Source organism: Beta vulgaris, chromosome 2, assembly GCF_026745355.1.
Source record: "Beta vulgaris subsp. vulgaris cultivar EL10 chromosome 2, EL10.2, whole genome shotgun sequence".
NCBI lineage: Eukaryota > Viridiplantae > Streptophyta > Magnoliopsida > Caryophyllales > Amaranthaceae > Beta > Beta vulgaris.
The window spans coordinates 47,603,484-47,616,578 of NC_079203.1; the positions used below are offsets into that span (position 1 = coordinate 47,603,484).

General features: G+C 33.4%; 2 protein-coding genes across 2 annotated transcripts; both read left to right on the forward strand.

The window, feature by feature from the left end:
- Positions 1-701: 701 nt before the first annotated feature.
- Positions 702-6,799, forward strand: LOC104884339 (homogentisate geranylgeranyltransferase, chloroplastic). The gene is made up of 12 exons (XM_048639884.2): positions 702-929; positions 2,237-2,574; positions 2,660-2,743; positions 3,789-3,863; positions 3,946-4,029; positions 4,151-4,240; positions 4,418-4,519; positions 4,604-4,699; positions 4,793-4,864; positions 5,833-5,928; positions 6,023-6,127; positions 6,504-6,799. Exons 1-12 carry the CDS (start codon positions 866-868, stop codon positions 6,543-6,545), a joined length of 1,248 nt encoding a protein of 415 aa, XP_048495841.1. The 5' UTR covers positions 702-865; the 3' UTR covers positions 6,546-6,799.
- A 3,322-nt stretch (positions 6,800-10,121) lies between these two features.
- On the forward strand, positions 10,122-10,889 carry LOC104883077 (60S ribosomal protein L39-3). Its single transcript, XM_010667529.4, has 3 exons — positions 10,122-10,285; positions 10,384-10,487; positions 10,594-10,889. Exons 1-3 carry the CDS (start codon positions 10,283-10,285, stop codon positions 10,640-10,642), a joined length of 156 nt encoding a protein of 51 aa, XP_010665831.1. The 5' UTR covers positions 10,122-10,282; the 3' UTR covers positions 10,643-10,889.
- Positions 10,890-13,095: the final 2,206 nt, after the last annotated feature.

Genomic DNA, 13,095 nt, shown 5'->3' on the forward strand with positions numbered 1-13,095 from the left:
TGACAACTAATAACTAATCATTTGCATCATGTTCGTTTAGGTTAATCACATTCTTTTTGGTGTTAAAGATTGATTAAATGCACTAAAAAAGAGGGATTTGACCCAGATTTGGGTATCACCCCCACAAGTTTTTTTATAAACTAAGTTAAATGACATCCGCTAATTGTAAACATATTTACGTGATGAGTTGGTTGTTTGAAATTTGAGTTAGAATTTATCTACATCGGTCAGGCTTATATGGACTATTTATGTATATTGTCAAATTGGCTTATTATTTTTTGATGCATATGAGCCATGAAGGCGGTACAAAGTACAAAGAAGGGGAGGGAGGATTCGAATCTGTGACCTATCGTTCACAGCACCTCAATCTTAACCACTAGGTCAAGATATCCTTGGTAAATTGGCGTATTATGATATCGAACTGATGATTTGATGAATGTTGGCAACTTAGTCCGGCAAGGTGCATGTCAATTCATGTTAAATTTAGATCATGTAAACTCGGGGGCTTCAAATTGAATTACTACCATTTTCTAAAAGATAAAAAGCCGGTTCCTTAAGCTCGTATAGTCCCCGAGAAAAACATGAATGTCCTATTATTGGGCCAATACTATGCATTAGGGAATAAATTGGGCCGATTTTTTCCCTTTATTGGTAGTATTTGATTCTTTCCATAAGTAGAGAAACATTAGTGTAACAGTTAAACGCTATAACATCTCCTATTGACTATTTCACCATTGAATTCAATTTGGAGTTTGCGCACACAATTTCTACAATTTATAAGAGAAAGAAAGCCATTGAAAAGAGTATTGAGTGTTTCATTTCAGAAAATAATAATTAAAAAAAAAAAAAAAAGATTTGAGGAGGAATGCTTCGCTCAAGTATAAATGGTTGCTTCAATTTTCCAAATAGTTGTACCCTCTCAAAACATGGTAAATATCCCCATTTTTCTTAACATTATGCTCTTATTATAGGATTATTGTTATTTTTTTGAATCATTTGTATTCTCCAAGTTTGATATTTATTTTGATTTTTTTTCTTCTAATGATAAGATAATAATCCAGAGAGAAATCAATGTATTTCCTTTGGTAATTATGAGTTTTGGCCATAGAAGAATTATATCTTTCACGCTTTTTCATTGGTATGGGTTGCATTTCATGCTTAGGGTTAGTATAGAAGTATATATACCGCCACATATCCTAAACCTTTTATTATTTCTAGAAATTAACGGTTGTTCATCTCCTATTTTATGTAAATGGGGGGGGGGGGGTAATTTTTTTGGAAAAATTGATATTGCCGTGCTAACTACTTTCTCCGTTTCTTTTTACTTGCAACGGTTTGACTTTTATACTATTTTACCAATTCTACTTAGTTTGTGTTTGGTGATTTATAGTTAAGGAAAATAATATTCATGTGGGATCTTGTTAGATTCGTCTGAATGTAATATTTTCCGAATATATACTTTTTATAATTTTTATTTATCGGTAATTAAACTTACGGATGGTTGAAAATATACATTGGCAAATGTGAAAGTCAAACTGTTGCAAGTAAAAATAAAGAGATGAAGTATATACTATGGCTGATTCATTTGGAAAAGTCATAACATTTGACTATCTTAAAGTGGTTTTAACTTTTAGAAGTCTCCTTTTAAAATGGACATATAGGTTCTCACTAATTTCAAATTAGTCATGAGCTTCTCGAGCTTGGTTTGAGACTTAAACGTGGTGAATTGAGTAAAGTAAAACTTGATAGATTTTTAGTGACCAGGCTCGCATATATGCATTTGATAAAATGAATGAGTTGGAATTATGATTATCTTAATTCATAAAATTAGAATTATGAATATCATTATCTGAAAATATAATATATTTATATGATACATTTTAGTCAGGCCTAAGACAAAATTGAGCTGAAAAATTAGCCGATCCCTGAATTTATGAGCATGCCAAGCTGAATCAGCTACCTCATTTCGCTCATCTCAACGTGTTGTCAAACCTTTGTTTACCTATACTTTGGCTATGTTGCTCTGATTTTTACGTGTTTAACAGTTAAGTGTCCGACTCGGCTATTTTGCAGAGATTTACAGTGTTCAAGAGTCTAACCCATGTCAAAGTATCGAAAATCCGACTTAAGATGAAATGAAGAGTTCGAGCAACATAGTAATTTAGGACATATCATTATTTTGCATGAAAAGAATAAATTATTATTATGTGTAGACTAACTTTCTTAACATGGGCAGGTTTTGTTCCATGGATGGAAGTTCAAAGGCAACAACAATTGAGTATTCAAGATCATCATGGATGCACCATAAATCCCTTAAGACCACCTTCCAAACACATAATCAAAAGAACCAATTTTGGTAGCATCAATTGCAATAATGAGACAAAGTTAAGTATATATCAAAATTACAGTGTGTTAAATGAAAGAAAAAATATTGTGCAAAGGCAAAGTTTGCCTTTCACAATAGAACCTGGTTTTACAGATGATGATGATAATATTACTACGTTAGTCACTAACCTCTACAAGCAACTAAATGTTCTTTATCGCTTCAGTCGTCCTCATACTATCATTGGCACAGTAAGTTTGACTTATAATTAACAACAAAATTTGTTTATAATTTGAAGCATTTTATGTGTAATTTAATTTTGGTTTTTCATTGCAGTTTATAGGAGTAACATCAGTTTCTTTGCTTCCAATAGAATCAGTAGCTGATTTATCCCTTGAATTTTTCATGGGTTTGTTGAAGGTAACTTGCTTGCTTGTGATCTTTTAGTCAATCGGAGTTGTCATATTACTAGTTTAAATTTACTATATCAGTGTTTAAAAATATACTCCACCCGTCCTAGAAAATTGTGACATTATAATTTGAACTCTCACTAGTGCACAATTTTGACTAATAATATCTTTATTTATCTGTTGGTAAACATTATAAATAGTATTTTGAAATTGTCTATATTGAGGGGTTTGTTTGATTGACTATTTAATTCCTGGAAAGTTTAATTTCCTAAGAAGTAATTAGAATTAAGAGGTTATTTGATTGACATGAGCATAAGAAGTGGGATTTCCTAAGAAGTTCTAGTTCCCACCAAACGAGGGAAAGTTGCTTACCCATCCCCCCTAAAGACTCGTTTGGTTATCGTTGAAACTTAATTCCCAATGGAATGAAGTCTTATTTCATGGGAAGTAAATTCCCTTGTCTATTTCCTAGGAAGTGGCTTTGGGTGTTTGGTTGAGTATAGAAATTTGTAATTGACACATGAATTTCTAATCACCAGGGGAGTTGGTGATTAATTTCCTACATTTCATAGGAATTTCCATTTCCTTGAAAATTCTATTTCCCATGAATTTCCATTTCCTTGAAAATTCTATTTCCCATGAATTTCCTATTCCCTGTATATCAAACAATTATCATATTTTGTACTTCTTAAGAATCCAATTTCCAGTGAAATTTGAGGTGAACCAAACGACAAAGTAAGTAGAATTTTCTCATGGGAATTCCAACTTCCCATGCTCAGCCGAACAATATTTCTTACGTCCTAGGAAGTGAGGATATATAGGAATTGCAAAAACAAGAGAAGTGTAACTTCCCAAATGCAACCAAACAATACCAGAAATTAATCCAATAACCATTTGTTTCATAGATTATAGCAAAATTAATAGAATTAAAGCTAGTATATACAGTATATATAGTGCAAAGTCAATTATTACTGTTAACTTGGATGCATATAGTAATTTTATGAAACACAGGGTAAGGTTCATACTAGTTAACACATTACTTTGTTATGTCTCAGGCATTGGTTCCATCAATACTGATGAATATTTATGTTGTTGGCCTAAATCAATTGTTTGATTTACATATAGACAAGGTATTACAACATTCTTTGATCATTTTTTCTTTTTGCATTATAATCTTCACTTTAGTTTCCTGTCAATTGATAAACAATTCAGGTTAATAAGCCAGATCTCCCGCTAGCTTCAGGAGAATTCACAATGGGTGTTGGATCAATGATTGTATCAATTTGTTGTCTACTGGTATGTAAATTAAGCTTTTCAATATTTGTACATCACAAAATTTAACAATACAAAGTGAATTAATTCCTTTTGATCAGATAACTGTTCTCCTTTTGATTTTTCTTTTCCCCTTATCTTCCAGAGTTTTGGTATAGGATATGCCTCTCAGTCCCCTCCATTGTTTATAGCCCTTCTTACAAGTTTCTTCCTTGGAAGCGCATACTCAGTTGATGTAAGTTCTCCGTTGACGTTTTACCACTCAGTAAAATAGCCGAGTCAGACATTTGGACTGTTGGACATGTACTAGTCGCACTATAGTATCATATGTGTTACATACTTTAGAATTTCAGCATTTGATTTAGTAACAAAGTTACCCAAGTTTTGATCATCTAATTTGTAAAAATTGCAGCTTCCCATGCTAAGATGGAAAAAGCAACCATTCCTTGCAGCAGCTTGCATTGTTATAGTGAGGGCAATGGTGGTCCAACTTGCATTCTTCATACACATGCAAGTATGTAACATGTTATTTATCACATGATGATTGGATTTCTATGCTTTATGGCATTAACTAGAAGGTGTTTTGCAATATAAGCAGAAATATGTGCTAGGAAAACCAATAATACTGACTAGGTCAGTCATATTTGCAACAGCTTTCATGTGCTTCTTTGCCACAGTCATTGCCCTCTTCAAGGTACATATCCTCCTTCGATCAAAGGAGATTTATGGTGATTTATCAAGACATGAACTCTAATTTGGTGCATGTGTGTTTTGAATTTTGTTGTAGGACTTACCAGATGTTGATGGGGATAAACATTTTGGCATACAATCTTTCAGTATTACGCTAGGAAAAGAGAAGGTTTGTGATCTACGATATAAATAAGAGTCTGTTCTCTTCACTTTAAATTTCCGAATAAAATACTTCAGTCCTGTTCCAAAAGTTATAAAAAAAGTTTCAATAAGCTCAATTTACAATAATCTAAGTCCGCTCTCTCAGAACATGTACAAAATTGCATTTATTCCGCTATACTCTAATGACCTCTTGAACAAAGTAATGATCTCATCTACTATTAATTAAGTCTCAAATTTTTTATTATAAAATTATCTTTGAAAGTACATTTTTTTTTTTTTAGATAAACAATAATTCATTGATTCAAAATCATACGACATCTACAATAGAAGTCAAAACAAAACAAATACATATCAAAATGAAATAAATACAATTCTAATATGACAAAACCACGATCGTTGAGTAGATCTAACAATTCTGAAAACCCTCGTCTTTTACATCGCTGTCTGATGCAGCCTGCTGCAAGGGGGTCTGTCGATCTTTTGTAGTTTTGAAGTAGAATCGGATTCAATTCAAGTGATTGCAAATGAAGTCTTGACATATGTTGCAACCCCGCACAGATTTCGATCAACAAATCAACATCTTGAATTACACAAAAACCCAAAAATAAATTCTCTAGACTCTCACATGAAGAGAGATAAAACCCAATATATGGGTAGATATAACCCAATATATGAGTAGAAAAACTCTCCATTAGAGAGAGACTAAAGTTTATTAAAAACATAAACATAAAAAACTAGTAATAAAAGGAGAAAATGGGCTTACCACCGCCCAAAAGGGGTGGTGGTAGCCGCTAGATTAAAAATTAGGGTTTTGTGGGAGAAGAGAGAAAAAGAGAGAAAAGGAGGCGGGCTTCTTCTGTTGTAGTTGCTAGAGTAGCTGATTTGAAAGTACATTACTTACATATAATCTTGATTATCTATGTAAAATTATTTGTTGCTGCTTAGGGTTTATGTTTGTATGTGCTACAAATATAGGTGTTTTGGCTTTGCATTAAAATGTTGCTTGCAGCATATGGATCTGCGTTGGCTCTAGGTGCTAGTTCTCCATCCTTGCCTGTTAAGCTTGCAATTGTAAGTATAATTTCGTCCAATGATGCAGGATTAATAACCATTGCTTAATCACTTAATAATTATGAGTATTTACGACGTAATCATTGTTTTTTAGGTACTTGGTCATTCTGCATTAGCTGCAATTTTATTGATGCGTGCTCAATCAGTTGATCTCGCAGACAATGCTTCCATAACCTCATTCTATATGTTCATCTGGAAGGCATGTATTTCATACTATATGTATATATATAGTCTCTTTATATGCGTAAAACTTGGCAAAAAAAAAATGAAAAGACTTCACTTAACCCCATTTTAGATTAGGCCAAATTTCACTTTAGTGACGTTTATTTCATGAATTCATTCCAGTGTTACTCCGACACCTTCATTTACCTCAAAAATGAGGTGTTGTGTCGTCCGACTCGACACTTTACTTGGATACTTCATTTTAAACTAAAAACTTGACTTTTTTTCTACAAAATAGCCGAGTCGGATACTTGGACACGGTATCCGAGTAGAAACTCAATCTGTGTCAGAGTAAAATAGATTCATTCTATATATATTTTCTCAATCTGCCTGATAATTGTTGGTTTATGCAGCTATTCTATGCGGAGTATTTACTGATTCCTTTGATTCGCTGAGTCAAATCGAGTGTGTAGGAAGGAGTGCACTAGTTATGTGGGAAGTATCTCCTGGTTTCAGTAAGTGCAGCAACAATGTACAAATTAAAGTGTTTGAAATGTAGCCCAAGTAGGCTCTTATGTAATCTATACTCCAAATTTTGACACAACCTGTTTGTAAAATATATTCTAATAATCAATTGTCATGCATGGCTGCATGGCAAATAAGAGTTGTAGCATTTGTCTAGAACTTGATGATTTGCAATACATGAATCATTGAAGAGAAAGTATTGGGTCAGACCGTCTGACGTATTGTTTACTGTCAGACGGACTGAGCTCAATACATCTTCTCTCTGCTTCACTTTTAAGGTCACATTCTCTCTCCTCTTTCTTCTTCTCTGGATTTTCATATAATCCTTCAAATCTGCCATAATCAATCTTCAAGGATTTGTTCAATCATTCACTTCATCTGCCGTTTTCCTTATCTAGGTTATACATCACAAATTTTCCAAATTTGAAATCCATATTCTGCGGCACCACCAGCTCCAACCTCACCGTATGTTGCGATATATTAGGAATTTATTGTTATGATTCCCACTGTGATTGTATTCCTAGTTTTTAGGAAACTTTTCAATCTTTATTTTCTGTTCCTTATCATAAGGAACCTAGGGCTGTATATTATGGGCAACACGAATCAATCAAACACAGCACATTATTCTTCCCTTCTCAGTTGCAATAATTTCATAATCTAACAAAGAAGAAAAAAATCAGCTAAGAGGAATGAAGAAGAAGGAGAAAGTGAGAGAAAGCAGAGGTTAGTGTTTTGTTTTTCAGTTGGACTTTGTTTCGTTTCAGTTGGACTTTGTTTTCTTTCACTTGGACTTTGTTTTCTTTTAGTTGGACTTTGTTTTCTTTCAGTTGGACTTTGTGTTTCTTTCAGTTGGACTTCGTGTTTCTTTCAGTTGGACTTTGTTTTGTTTCAGTTGGACTTTGTTTTTTTTTCAGATTGACTACCTGAAAAAAAATTGAAGACTACCTGAAAAAGAATGAAACTACCTGAAAAAAAATGAAAGTACCTGAAAAAGAATAAAGACCAACTGAAACCCAAAGTAAGTCTAACTGAAGTACAAAAACCAACTGAAAACAAATGAAGACTAATGAAAAAAAAATGAAGACTACCTGAAAAAAAAATGAAGATACCTGAAAAAAAATTAAACTACCTGAAAAAAAATTAAGACTAACTGAAAAAAAATTGAAACCACCTGAAAGTCGTCCGACCAATGATTATGGTCGGACGAGTCCGACACAATACGTTCTCATCATTGAATATACTACGCTTCCAAAAGATGAGCTTTTCCATCATGGTTAGCTTTTATGGAGATCAAATTAATCTAATAAATCAATACCTTACTCCCTCCTTTCTTATTGGTGTTTTGACTTACACATTTATCAATGCATATATTCGACTATAAATATCTATAATTACATACTTGTAAAAAAAATTGGTACTACTAAAGTGCTAATTAAGACAAATCAAACAATATTGTATATGACTATGTTTGATTCTTATGTATTGATGAGAACATTAAATGTGAGGTGAAGCTATGCAACAAATTAAGTTAATTATAAAACAATTCCTAATTTCGAAAGGAAAAACAAAACAATTATTATAGGGGGTTGCTAAATGCAACTTTCATTTACCATGTACAACCCATCTAAATTCCAAAATTACCCTTATTCACTCACAACTCATTTCTCCCTCTTCCTCTCCTCTCTCATCACCCTCTTCCTCTTCGAAGATTTCTGGTTCACGAAATTTCACAAATTCGTCCACCATTATATCCCAAATTCGTTTCCAAGCTCTTCAATCTTTTCGAAAATGTTGGAAAATTGATAAATGACTAGATCTTATACACATTTCGGGTTCAATATCAAGCGAATAAGTTTTTTTGAATTTCGTCCAACTTTCTTTCAGAATTTCGAAGGGAATACTGGTATTTCGTGCAAGGTGCACGAAACGGATCCAATTGTTTCGTGCAGATTGCACGAAACAGAATCATCTGTTTCGTGTAGTCCACACGAAACAGAATCAATTGTTTCGTGTAATCTACACGAAACGGAATCATCTGTTTCGTGTAGTCTACACGAAACAGACATTACGAAAAAAAAATTACAACTTGAATCTGCGAAAAAAAATTCACAACCGGCATCATAATTACGAAAAAAAATTCACAACTTACATCAGATTGAAATTCGATTGGGTCAAAATTATAGTCCATTGAATATCAAATTAAAATTTGTAGATCTTCGATGAAGTTTTTTATATCTAACAGTTAGAGAGCAGGAGAGAATATTTTTAGAGAGAAAAAGGATTTTTTTAGAAAGAATATGATAATAAGGGTTTTTTGGGGTTTTTTTAAGGCTGCATTAGTAAAGTGAGGCTGCGTTTAGCAACCATGTTATTATAACCATAGTTTTCGATCCCATTAATCTCACAATTAGAAGCAATACAAAAATGTGAATAGATAGTTATTGTGGGCTTAGGCAGACGATTTTGACGACGGATTTCATCACAAGGTTTTTTTTGTTAGTTTTCAGACTCAAAATGCAATGCTTCAAAAAATATATATACAAATATATTGTATTTATTTAAACCATTATGTATATTTGAAATCTAATTCTCATTCATTTTCTTGAACAAGATCTAGAAGGTTTATTGATCCTATGGGGTGCAGGTCGATAAAAGCCACATAATGAGCTTACTTTACGTCGAGTTAATCTGGTGGGTTTGCGTAGGTCTTTCTTCCGATCTTTGGCTTCATGAATACGATTAGCTAATTGTATGACGACCTTCGCTACTATGAGAGTGAGCAACTTCTATTAGCGTTGGATTTACTTTTGACTGTGCAAGAATATGTGGCGCTCAACATGTCTGGAAGCACAAGAGATGACTGGTGTGTACTAAAACAAAAGGAAGTAAATGATGAAGACTTAAAGAGCGATTTAAGGTGGCCGAACCGCACGTATCAATTGGATCATAGACACAAGTTAGAAATGCTCTCTTTTCTTTATCTATCGCGATTCTCTTAACTTCTCTAATCCTTTTTAATTAACCAACTGTAATTGAGACCAATATAAAAACTCGAGATTACGAGTCTGTTCTATTCGACATAAAACGACTAAGCTAAACTTAACTGAACTGATTACAACTGAACTGAATTGAACCGATATACAACTGAACGGAACTGAACTAAATTGAATTGAACTGAACTGAAATGAATTAAATTATAACTAATAAAAATGATAATTGAAGCTGAATTGAACTGAACTGAACTGAACTGATTGCAATTAAACTGAATTGAAATAAAAATAAATTGGGAAGAAATGCCCTACTTATAAACAAACAACATATGAGATTTGCGATTGTTATGAAAATATATCTCGAAATTGAACTTTATTGTCCCAATTTCTCTAAGAGGTCCAAAAAAAATGCGCATTGCCAAAATTGTCGCAAAGGCCCATGGACCGTCATTCCATACGAACTATATATTTACTTCAATCGATATTAAATCCTTCGGCCAATACACATTCACATAACACCAACCCAAAGGCCCAAAACTAACAAAAAAAAACCCTCCTATAAAACCCACATACTTCACCCCTTCCGAATTTCTTCACATTTCTAGGGTTTCTCAGCGTCGTTCATTTCAGTTTCTCAGATCCTCCACTCATCGGCGGCTCTTCTTCAACCTCCAACCATGGTAAAATCAATGGCTTCTCTCTTTCTCTCTCCTCTGTAAGTTATTTTTTAACCTAAATCGTAAATCGATTAACTAATTTTCTCTCTCTTCAATTGCAGCCGTCACACAAGTCTTTCATGATCAAGAAGAAGCTCGCGAAGAAGATGAGGCAAAATCGCCCCATTCCTTACTGGATTCGTATGCGCACTGACAACACTATAAGGTAATTTTGATCTAATTCTTCATTTTGATGTTATTTGCCCTAATTTTAATCGGTTAATTTACAAACTAATTACTAAATTGATTTGTTATTTGTTTGATTTTGATAGGTACAACGCGAAACGCAGGCATTGGCGCCGTACCAAGCTTGGGTTCTGAGGTGCTTGTTATATTTATATTGCTGCAGTATTTTGTTCTAATTTTGCGATGGTAGTTTTTGAAAGGGGATGTATGGTTTTGTTTTATTTCGTAGAACGATGATGATACTTGTAGTTGAGTTTTTGTTTGTTGGGACCCCATTGTAATGAGATGCTATTAAGAGCAATTTTTTTTAGTAATACATCTATTTTGTAATGTTTTACTATGATTTAATGTTTTATTTTGAAATGTTTTATTTTGATGTTTATATATTTTGTTAGCTAGAGTTTTCAATTTGTAGGGGAAGTTTTGATTTTTGATCTTCCATGTTATGATGTTCGATGTCTTAGTGTGTTTATTTTAGGTCATGTTTGATATTGATTTTTTTCTGTTCGAAAGCAAATTCTAAATGATGTTTACTGGTAGCGTGATGCATTGGAGTTGGAAGGGGATTGATTTTGTGTAGCTATTTTGCTACTTGAAATCATATCCCAAACATTGCTGTATTGCTAGAGCGTGTTGATACTCGTGAAGTTTCTCGTACAGGAGGGGGGGAGATTGTATGTAGCTTTATACTATGGTTGTAGAGAGGCTTTTGGATGAGGTATTTGGTCGGCAATGCTTTGGACTTGCTTTGCCCACATTGCATAGGATTGATTCTGTGTAGCTATTTTTGCTACGTGAAATCATATCCCAAACATTGCTGTATTGCTAGAGCGTGTTGATACTCGTGAAGCTTCTCGTACGGGAAGGGGTGGATTGTATGTAGCTTTATGCTATGGTTGTAGAGAGGCTTTTGGATGAGGTTTTGATTGGCAATGCTTTGGACTTGCTTTGCCCACATTGCTTTGTTAGAGTGAGATTTAGAGATGATCTTACAAATGTGTGTAGTTAGTCAATTATTTTGTTTGTCCTTTGATGTGTCTCACTTATGTTTCCCTTCTTTGTATGCTCTTTAAAGTATCATCATTCATCTCTCTTTTTCCCTGGCCATGTACCTGTGAGGACAAGGATTACCGAGTAAGAGTGTCATAACTTGCTTGTTGGATTCTCTATGCTATTTTGCTGAACTTCTTTGTATCCTTTCATTGAAATTATGATTTTTTTGAGTATCTATGTTGTGTATTTTAGTAGTATTTACTAGTTAATAGCTACTAGAAATAAATTCAAATTCATCTTAGGTAGATATGTAGCTTTTCCAATGATTTGGTTTCATTAAACAATGAGTTACGATTATTTGAATTTCCTTTAGATGGACTTGTCTTGTGTCATTGAATTTTGTTGTGTTGGATAAAGTGTAGCTTAGATTTTATAGTTAAAAATGTATGGCATAATCTAATTCTTTTTTGTCATTCTTGGATTGTCAAAAGTATAGCAGTGGCAATAATACCTATCTCTGTTTATGCTCCGTGTTATGTATCCCTTCCTTTTCAGATTGTATAGACCCTTGATTAATCCAACAGCACGGTGCAAAACTTGTAGTCCCAAGTATATTGCACCGGAGGAATTAGTAGAACAGTCAAAAGAGTTCATAGGAGCTCAACTAGATTTTTTATTACTTGTATTCCTATGCTTGGATGAACAAGTATTGTATATTTCTAAGTTTTCGCTCAAAGTGATTTGTGTGCATTATGGAATCATAATGTTGCTAGGTAATGTTGTTTCTTTCGAGAAATGTTGCCATCTTTGTCTCTTATATTGCGCCGGATGAATTACTAGAGCACTCAAAGAGTTTCATAGGAGCCCAACTAGATTTTTTATTATTTAAATTTCTATGCTCGAATGTACAAATATTTTATATTTCGAAGTTGTTGCTCAAAGTGATTAGTGTCCATTATAATCTTGATGTTGCTAGGTAATGCTGTTTCTTTTGAGAGATGTTGTCATCTTTGTCTCTTACATGTGAAATGAGGGGAACTAATAGAAGAGACTGTTTAGTTGATGGTACTAATATTTGATGGTACTTGGTTGTTTAGTATGCATTTGTTAAGTATACAAAAAATTATTGATTTGCAATGCCATACACCCTTGAGGCATTGACATGCCCCCCATGCCCCCCATTGCTATATTCTGCCGCTTCATTCTTCAATATCTATAGGCTTCGCGCGCTTGTGGTCTTCAGTCTCTCATGTGATTGATGCGCTTGAAAATAATTTCATTAGGTGCATTTAGTGTTAGGATTTATGGGCTATCGATATGGTTTTCTTTTCTGAGAATCTTGTTGACTGTATCATGTTTGCTCTAATATTGAGCAAATCAAATTTCTAACAATGTAAATCTATGTTTATTATAAATAACTCTTTGTTATTGCTCTCGTGTCATATACTATATCTAGTTTTTTTTCCGGGTGATGCTTCGGGTCAGTTACAGTAAATAAATATGTTATTATTTTTAAATTTTATAATTTTTTTTGCTACTTTTCGTATTTTTGTCAATTAAAAAATTGAAAAATTCACGTTACTGACATGATAAGT

What these genes read in the sequence shown, in the direction of transcription:
- LOC104884339 (XM_048639884.2), top strand. Translation starts at nt 866, where the DNA reads ATGCTTCGCTCAAGTATAAATGGTTGCTTCAATTTTCCAAATAGTTGT. An exon ending in CATTCTTCATACACATGCAA is followed by an intron (nt 4,520 to 4,603) that starts GTATGTAACATG and finishes CAATATAAGCAG; the next exon opens with AAATATGTGCTAGGAAAACC. An exon ending in CAGTCATTGCCCTCTTCAAG is followed by an intron (nt 4,700 to 4,792) that starts GTACATATCCTC and finishes ATTTTGTTGTAG; the next exon opens with GACTTACCAGATGTTGATGG.
- LOC104883077 (XM_010667529.4), top strand. An exon ending in CGCACTGACAACACTATAAG is followed by an intron (nt 10,488 to 10,593) that starts GTAATTTTGATC and finishes TGATTTTGATAG; the next exon opens with GTACAACGCGAAACGCAGGC.